At 42.5% G+C, this 9,578-nt stretch overlaps 1 protein-coding gene across 1 annotated transcript; it reads left to right on the top strand.

The window, feature by feature from the left end:
- The first annotated feature begins 268 nt into the window (after positions 1-268).
- atf5b (activating transcription factor 5b) lies at positions 269-4,751 on the top strand. Its single transcript, XM_077208776.1, has 4 exons — positions 269-833; positions 1,576-1,795; positions 2,053-3,187; positions 3,391-4,751. The coding sequence occupies exons 3-4, from the start codon at positions 2,058-2,060 to the stop codon at positions 3,575-3,577; spliced, it is 1,317 nt and encodes a 438-aa protein (XP_077064891.1). The 5' UTR covers positions 269-833; positions 1,576-1,795; positions 2,053-2,057; the 3' UTR covers positions 3,578-4,751.
- Positions 4,752-9,578: the final 4,827 nt, after the last annotated feature.

The following is a 9,578-nucleotide window of genomic DNA, read 5'->3' on the forward strand; positions in this document are numbered from 1 at the left end:
TGAATCAAAATCCTGTTGTTACTGAGATACAGCCTTTGAAACAATTTCTCAGTGTGACAACTAGCCCCGGTCTCTGTTATACATAAATGGAAGTGTGGTGCAAATCAAAACAAGCTAATGAGTGTTTTTACAGCAAAAGTCTTGACTTTTTTTCTCCTTTGCAAACAATGGTCTTAAAGATGAAACCTCATTATACATGTCCAATGCATAAACGGATCAGGACAAATGTGGCAACAAAGTTTCAACTCGGGCAACATTCCAGCAGGTCTGATGCAACAGGGCTGCAACAAGAGTTACATCTCCATAGTGTAATATAGTGTCCTTCCTCGTCGCATGTGGTTAAATAGAGCTTTACATGGGTCTCTGTGCTTAGATTCTGTGCTTAGATATACATCCAGTCTGGTTTTGTTCAGCTGGACCCACTTAATAATCTTCGGGATTTACATACCCTCTACATTTGGTAAGGAAATGCACGTATATAACGCGTATTCAGACGCGAAGATCAAGCGGGAAATCACACAGCTCTACTGACTAATTTGTGGACTCGAGGCTGAAGTTCGGATTGAACTGGTCCCGTTGAATCAGAATTGGACTCTACGCTGAGGGGCGAGGCGGCGGATGGATACGAACTCGTGTGATGGGGTTACTGTTTGGTTTGACGTGATACTCTGTTCTCCAAAACTTTTGAACGATTTATCGTGTAACCGGTCAGTCTCGACATCAAATGAAGAAGAGTGAGACAATGTTCTGCTAAATTGAAAACGTGAGCTCCTCCACTGCGGTTTCCTGCGCTCACAGTAGTTCTTCAGACCTGACCAACTCAACACGATGGAGTAAGTGTCAACTTCCATTCAGAGTTTTATATGAGCTACAACTTCCTGTGACAGTGTATATCTCAGTTTAACTAGTTTTCAGAGTTTCTGAAATAGAGAATAACCTGCAGAAATCTATAGAGATGAGTTTTCATCATGCCAATCTGTTATAGCTTTGTTTGAAATTGCACATAAAAATGCAGGAATTGCTTAACTTGGTTTTATGTACTGCTCACAAGCTTCTTTTTGTACAATATTGTGTAAGGATCTATTTTCAGGCAGTTTTGATGTTTCTGAGTGGATTTATAAATCATAGTATATTTTTATATTTTAAAATTAAGTTTTCATTTCTACAGAATAAACATGTATTTGAATTTTAAACTGTAAAAAAATACTTTTGAAATTAATATTTTAAGACTTTACTTTAGCCTCTGTTTTAGCCTCATTTGGCACTGAACCTGACTAGAGGTATCATATTACAGCATACTAAATGATCTCTAGCAAAAGGTCATATTAATTATGTTTAGATTTTATTATTATTATTTTAATTATTAGAAAATGTTGCACTCTATCTTATCAATTCAGTCAATTTAACTTAAATATTTTTTTAAATGAATCATGATAATTTTCATGATTCTCTATAAAACTGCATCTTTTATTTGGAAAAAAATGAAATGTTTGAGTTTGTTTTTATTCAAATTTTTGACACTTAATTAAACTTAATTAACGTGCTTTTTACATGTTTTTTTATATTTGAATATAGGTTTCAGTTTGTCACATCCCTTTCCTGTATGAGGCATTTCTTCGATTCTCATGCGTTGTACGCAATTCACCATTTCAATCGAAATTGTGGCGGCATTGATTATTCCCAGGAATACTCCCCTCATTTGCACAGCCGGCTTAAGAGCTCCCTCTTTCCTACTGGCTAACAAAGGCCAATCATAGGCGGAGGGAGGAGTCTGCACAGACGGAGGACTAAATTGGTAAGCAGTACGGCACTTTTATTTTGTCCGATTGTTGGTGGGAACCGCACTGCAGCGTATGTGTTAATGGCGTACAGTAAGTAAAGCAAATATTTTGGTGATCCACATTGTTTCATCTTTTTTTATCGCTACTTGCATGTATTGTTTAACAGGAAAATATATAGATATTCATAGTTCAGTGTTATATTTGCAACCACGCATATGCTGAGATATTCCATCTGTATGTTGAAATAATGCTGAATTGTTTTTCTCAACAGATTGGATGACAAAAACTTTTGACGCTTACCCAAACTCAGCTTCCACGGAATCCTCTCCTGGTTCCTCTATCCCACCCTCACCTCTGGAACATGACGTCCAAATGCCCTCCGACTTGGAGGTTATGACCACTCTTCTTAAAGAAGAACTGGCTCAACTGGAGGATTATTACCTGTATGAATCAACACCTATGAAATTGGAAAAATGGCAAAAGTGTGACAAAAGCCTACAAGCTATGGCTACGCAGTCATACTATCAGTTACCCTGCACTTCGTACAATGTTAACCAACCTGAAACAAATCCCAGGCTGGTGTCCCTGGGGACTGGAGAGCTCGACCTACGAGGCTTCTGCGGGGGATCTATGAGCCGACCGAAAATGTCTAGACCCAGCCCCTACAGCTACATTCGGACACATTGCAATAGCCAAAGAATATCAGCAAACGGATGTAAAGATTTGGAGGTGTTTGAGAAAGAAACGTGGACTTTCAAAGGGACTCATTCAGGTTACGCAGAGTTGGCTTTTGACCAGTGCTCTGTCGACAAATCCTTCGCAAAGAACCACGGCAGCGCAAAGAAGGTTCGAGAATGTGCTTTACTGTTGAAGGAAGAAGAAAAAAGTTGCTTCACGGAAGACGTGTTTTACCGAGCGGAGATGATGAGAAGTTACGATCTCGGTGGGTCCCTGGAGCCCCACCACAGGAGAGAGGGCCAGAGCCACGGGATGAAGATGCTCGGCCACGACGGGATTGCCATGCCGATTTTGCAGTGCTCCGAGAACGAGAGCTGTCCACCGTTTAAACAATCCGAAGTAGCCGAATGTTACTTTCATCAGATTACTGCCAATTTAGAGCCATATCACGGCTACATGAATGAAATCGATCAGCCAATCAGAACTGGGGCTGTTGATATCCAGAATAATGACTACTTGCACCATGAATGCCTTGGGGATCAAAGCTTTGAATGTCTGTCCGGTGACAGTGTTGAGTCCTCTTTGGAGTTGCCTGTCCAGAAGCCACTACAAAGGTCACGGGAAAGTCAGTGTGTGTTTAAACCAGATGTTAAAGTAGGTTATTTGGAGAGAAACCATGGAGAACGCAAGCAGAAGAAGAGAGACCAGAACAAGTCTGCTGCCCACAGGTACTGTAGCCTTTTTTTTTTTTAATCTGGGACAAATAATAATAAAGTTGTCGCCTTGGTCAAATGAAAGCGCTAGAATATTGCATTAGCTAATAAAAATAAGTCAATTAAGAAAGCATTTTTTTCTTTTTTTGTGGATTATACGAGCAAAAAAGCTGAACCAATGCTATTTTATTCCACAAATGTTGCCATAAAAACAATAGGTACCGTCAGCGTAAGAGGGCGGAGCAGGACTGTTTGGAGGAGGAGCTTCATGGTTTGGAAGGGCGGAACAGAGAACTTCGGGACAAAGCAGAATCTGTAGAGAGAGAGATTCAGTATGTGAAAGATCTCCTGATTGAAGTCTACAAGGCTCGCAGTCAGCGCTTAAAAGAGGATTCCAGTGCCTAAACCTCTGTCTCTTACCAGCATTTCACTTATACCAGGCTCAGTCAGCATGTTTTTATGCTCCGAATAGTTAGTGAACCTAAAAAAAAAACCAAGAACTCATGTATTAAAATGGTTTTGTTTTTCCAAAGCGAAAGCCGCATGGTTACATGAAACTGAGAGCATAATATCTGAAGCACTGTGATGATAGCCTTGAATACATTCTAATGACCTTGCTTGGTATTTGAATTTACAGCGATATATTTAATGAAAAGCTGCCCATCAAGATTTGAATGAATTTCACATGGGACATTACATTGTTTTAGTGTACAAAATAAGATATTCTGTACAGGCTTGCTCCGTTCTTTATTTATCATGAAATATCATGCTTACTCAACAGCACAAAATAATGAGAAATTGTAAAAATGTAGCGACATGGTCAGAATTCTTACTAATATTGTAATAATGCAAAGCACTGCAATGTAAAATGTCACAACTTTTTTGTTGTATGTCCTTTTTTGCTTTATAATTTCATGTATTTCCTTATATTTCTCCTTTATTTGTGAAATTTCTCATGTAATTATATATAGAATACTGGAGAAATAGTGCTTTTGCAATGATATTTAAATTACTTTAAAATATATTTTAAACTGAGGTTTATAGTACATTAATGACTGATTTTTTTTTGGCTCAGGTATGGAATGCATGTCTAATACATTGAAAAGCATGTTGGGTTACAATTTATTGCATGACCCAAAATAAGAAATGAATGCTTTTGTGCATTATGACAATATGTCGAATTTTTATTTTGCCCATTTGTTTTATTCTCATTAACATTAGTCTCATTAGTGCTTTAAAAATGTGCTTTTTTTTCTTTGCTTTTTTTTGTGTAATCAGTATGAGATATAGATTGTTTTTATGCAGGTTTGCGGAAAACAATCACTGTCATTTGATACAGGACATTAAAATTCTGAAGAATTTGAATGATTTCAACATTTTTGAACAGGTGCACATTACTACAGTAGTTTACTGTGCCTCTGAAAACGACAAGCGTAGCAAATCTGAATGCATTTATTTCTGCAGGTTCTAATGTGTTTCAGAATCTACCGACACTTGATTAATAAATACAAATTATATTGTGCAGTAATTCTTATTTTTGGTTGATTAAAATGTCAATAAATAATTCTTAAATATTTTATGAATATTGTTATGAATAATTATTTTACTTGTTTACACATGCTGCTATAAATGAATATTTATGCTGATAAATCTTCAAAGAAAAAGAACAGTATATTAGCAAATAAACATCACTGAAAATAAAACATTTCAGTAATTTTTCCAAGCAACTAAAAGGCAAATATCTGATAATGATTGATGAAAATACATTAGAAAACATCAAAAATAAATGTTATACTTTAAAATACAAACGTATACTTTATAGCTGTTGAACTAACATATTTACATTTCTTTAGCATTTATTTGATATGAAAATCTTTTGTAATAAAGGATAAAAAAATTCAGGTAGGCTATGTGATAAATTTGGCAATCCACCTTTTCCTTTTTATTAGTGTTACCTATATATAGCTTTATTAACATTTATTGTACTTTTTATTGTCATTAAACTGTCACCGTCAGTTGACTATATTATATATGTATATATATATATATATATATATATATATATATATATATATATATATATATATATATATTATAAAATCCTCTAAAATATGTCTTTTTTATCGCCTTTTTATTACATCACATATTTTATTAGTTATCATAAATTAGGTATCATTTGAAAGCTTACGAACTCAGAATTCATCCTGTGAAAAATGTTTTGAAATTGGACTTTGCGTTACCATAGAAAAGGTACTCCAAATTCTTTTATCGGGCTCCTCCCCTTTTGGGCGTCATCATGTTTCATAATTTATTATCAAAACCTTTTCTAATCTTGACAAAACACACATTGTACGCAAAGGTCTGAGTCTCAAGGTTCCATATTTTTGTGACAGAAGTGATATTTGAACAAAAATGTATTGAATTTATTTATTAAATTCAATGGAATGTATGTCATCCGGTGGCTATTTTACATAATCTCATGGGAACTTCTATTTTTGTAATATCAACTTCAAATTTGGAACACAACTTGGTTAGATATATGGCTTTCATTTTATAGTAATTTTAGAGTAAATAATATTTTGTAAAATATATAGGCCTATTATATAAAAGAAAAAATATTAAGTACAGTATATTTGATTTTACTGTAAATATAAACTTCCATAATTTTTTCATACTTTCATTTTTTGAAGTGCTTTCACTTCAGCGCTGAGTGTTGTCTTTAAAACAATACCTATATGGTCTATATTCCAAAACATTCTTGAATTACAATCATTTAAGTTTGAATAGTGCATTTTAATGTCTATTCTCAAAAAGGGGGGTGACAGTTTTAAATAGGCCTGGTTTTATTCATTATTATTTACATTTTCAATGTTCAGGCTAATGTGCTTACATAATTTTTGTTTTCGAGCAGAAACTGTACAGCAAACTGAAATCCTTTTCATTATTATAACCCATTATAATTATGAGTTCATCATTAGACACGTAGCTGGTTGTAATGTGTGGTGTGGCCTCACGATGGCATCAAAGGAAAACGAGACGGAAGGCAACGGGGTTCCTGTTCTGTTTGGTGAGTGAGAGAAACCTTGCCGGTTTATTTCAGTCTAGATCACAGCGCTCAGAAGCAAGTGCCGAATGTAGCCTACGCCAGATTTGGCCCAGGCTCTGTTGCTATCTTGGCTGTATTAACATACAATTGTTTATGAACAACATAGGCTACAGTTACGGGAGAAATTATGTGACGCAAATAACTTTGCCCCTACTTTTTTTTCCTTTTTTCATGTTACAGGATTGTAAGTCACTAGTCTAATAACATCCAAAAGCTAATCAGGAATCGTGTGTGTGTGTGTGTGTGTGTGTGTGTGTGTGTAAATATGATTCCCTATCGGTCAGTCACTACAACGTAGGTCATGACTGACCAATAGGAATCTCGCTAGAGAGGCCAATCTACTTCGAGTGAAACTAAAACAAGCCAATACACATTGGCGTGCAATCATTTGCAACAGCTGTGCAGCCTCGCAGCGCGGGTATTTAACAAGCAGCTGGTGCAATTGCACAGTTAGCTTTTTGCTTCGGAGCCAAACACTTCGATGTCTCTGCTTACAGTTGAAATCAACCTCTACGAGCCTTTCTGGACCTCTCCTTCCCGGTGCGAGCGTGACAGCACAGCAGAGCGAGCAGTTTCTCTTTCTCTCTCTTTCTTTTTTTTTATTTTAAAAACTGAGCAAAGAAAAAAGAGCTGTTTTAACAGCTGGTGAGGTGCGCTTCAGAGCGCTCAAAAGCTGTTATAACAGGTGGTATGGTGCGCCTGGCAAGCGCTCAAAAGCTGTTGTAACAGCTGGTAAGACCTCCAGCGAGAGAGATCCAGTGCACTGACGGGTGCACATTCCCGTCTGTGATCGCTGTGGCTGTTCCCCTGCGTGCTTCAGCACCAGTGAGAGTAGTCCCTAAAAGAGCTTACACAGATAGTTCGCGTCTTTTTCAAGATGACGTTCTATCTGTGTGTTTCTGGATGCGGTCATTACCTGGGGTCGCGGGATGCTCACGATCGCTTCCTCGTGTGTCTGTGCCTCGAACACGCACAGGCAGCGTTCGTGGATGAGTCATGTACCCATTGTGGGATGATGACCATCTCGGAGCTGAAGTCGAGACTCACGTTCCTGCAAAGGGGCGGAGTCCCCGTGCCTGCACCTCGTTTCAACCCCCCTTCGCGGGTTGCTTCGGGCAGTGACACGGGTGACCTGAGGATTACAGTGAGCACGCTTCCTTCGGGGAACCAACCTCCTAGGAACCCTCACTCCTCTCATGCTCCGCAACCAGTTGAGCTCCCAACGGAACGTTCTGGACCATCCTCGAGATGTGTACCAGTCGTTTCGTTCGGCGCTCCCTGCGACGACCAGATGTCGATCGCTGCATCGGAGGGTGGGTCAGACCTCTCCGCGGACGACGGCTCAGAGCCGCTGCCTCCTTCGGGTATGCCAGCAGTGCCCGAGTCGGACCCGAAGATGATGGCCATGCTTTCCCGTGCCGCCAACAGGATCGGGCTCGTGTGGAACCCTCCGCCGTGTCCCGAGCCCTCGTGGTTGGACGATTGGTATCTCGGGGTGGCGCGCGCTGGTTCTCAGCAACCCACCCCAGTGCCTTTCTTCCTGGAAGTGCATGAGGAGCTCACAGGGACGTGGACGGCACCTTTTACTGCCAGAAACCGTCTCGGTGGCTCCTCCTCCCTCACCACCCTTGATGGCAGGGCAGCTAAGGGATACATGCGTGTCCCGCCAGTGGAGCGGGCCGTTGCTATGCAACTGTGCCCTAACTCCACTTGGCGTGGAGAACTGTGTCTTCCTTCCCGGGCCTGTAAGTACTCGCCGGACCTAACCGGCAAGGCTTACAAGGCCTGTGGGGAAGCTGCCTCTGCCATGCACGCTATGGCGTTGTTGCAGGTTCATCAGGCCAAGGCACTGAAGGACCTGCACGAGGGTGGTCATGATCCACAAGTTCTCCAAGAACTTTGTGCCGCAACTGACCTCGCGCTTCGTGCGACGTCAGTGGGTCGTGCGATGTCCACACTAGTGGTCCAGGAACGCCATTTCTGGCTGACATGCGGGAGACCGACAAGATCAGGTTCCTTAACTCCACCGTGTCCCAGACCGGCCTCTTCGGCGACGCGGTCGAGAACTTCGCCCAGCAGTTCTCGGCTGTACAGAAGCAGACTGAGGCCATCAGACACATCCTGCCGCGGCGGTCAGCTGCTGCCTCCACCCCACCGCCCGCGGCTCCTCAGTCTGCTCGTCGCCGTGGGCGTCCTCCTGCGTCTGCCCCTGCCCCCGCGCCGCAGCAGCAGCCTCCATCTAAACGGCGCCGTGGAGCCAGTCGCAGGCAGGGCGCCCCGCCCATCCAGGCCCCGGCCAAGAGGGGCGGCAAAGCCAAGGGTAAGCGGCCCTAGGACGGGTGACCCAGAGATGGAAGGGACTGCTCTCCAGGAGACGATGACTGCATCGCTCCCTCCCCCGGAAGAGGGCCGGGTGGTAAATCCTTTGTTTCATTTTGTTTGTGTTCCGCCGCTGGCCTTAAAACCAGCGGTACCCAAATTTTCAATAAAAGAGCAGTTTCTGTCATCTCTGGGTCCGAAGATGACCCGGAGAGCAGTGGGGGGTTGGAATCCTCACCACACTCATCCGCCTCTTCTTTCGCCAGCCGGCAGCTGTGTACGGTCCGAGAAAGCCACCGAGCCGCCTCCCGCACCTCCTGCCCCGTGGAACCAGGTAAGTGCTGCACAGCACACTCAGACCCCGCTACGGGCCGCCTCCCAGAGAGAGCCTCCCGAGCCGCGTCCCTGTGTTCCACCTCGCTGCCCCACTCCGGGTACGCCTACGGTCCCTTTGGTCCCGCTTGTACGGTCTCTGCGAGCCTGGTTAGCGCTCCCCAGTCCGTCTCGCTGGCTCATTCGAACCATCAGGCTCGGCTATGCGATTCAGTTCAACCGGCGTCCCCCCAAGTTTCGGGCCATCCACTCCACTACAGTGAGAGCAGCCGATGCCCATGTCTTGCGTGGGGAGATCGCAGTCCTACTGGCGAATTATGCGATAGAGCCGGTCCCTCCAGCCGATATGAGGTCAGGGCACTACAGTCCCTACTTCATTGTACCCAAGAAAGGTGGTGGGTTACGACCGATCTTGGATCTGCGAGTTTTGAATCAGAGCCTCCACAAGCTACTGTTCAAAATGCTCACGCAGAGACGCATTTTCGAATGCATCCGTCCCTAAGATTGGTTTGCAGCGATCGACCTGAAGGACGCGTACTTTCATGTTTCGATTCTTCCTCGACACAGGCCATTCCTGCGCTTTGCATTCGAGGGTCGAGCATATCAGTACAAGGTCCTACCCTTCGGGCTGTCCCTGTCCCCCCGTGT

The sequence above is a fragment of the Siphateles boraxobius genome, unplaced genomic scaffold, assembly GCF_051911475.1.
Source record: "Siphateles boraxobius isolate OS27281-9 unplaced genomic scaffold, OSU_SipBor_1 6, whole genome shotgun sequence".
Lineage (NCBI taxonomy): Eukaryota > Metazoa > Chordata > Actinopteri > Cypriniformes > Leuciscidae > Siphateles > Siphateles boraxobius.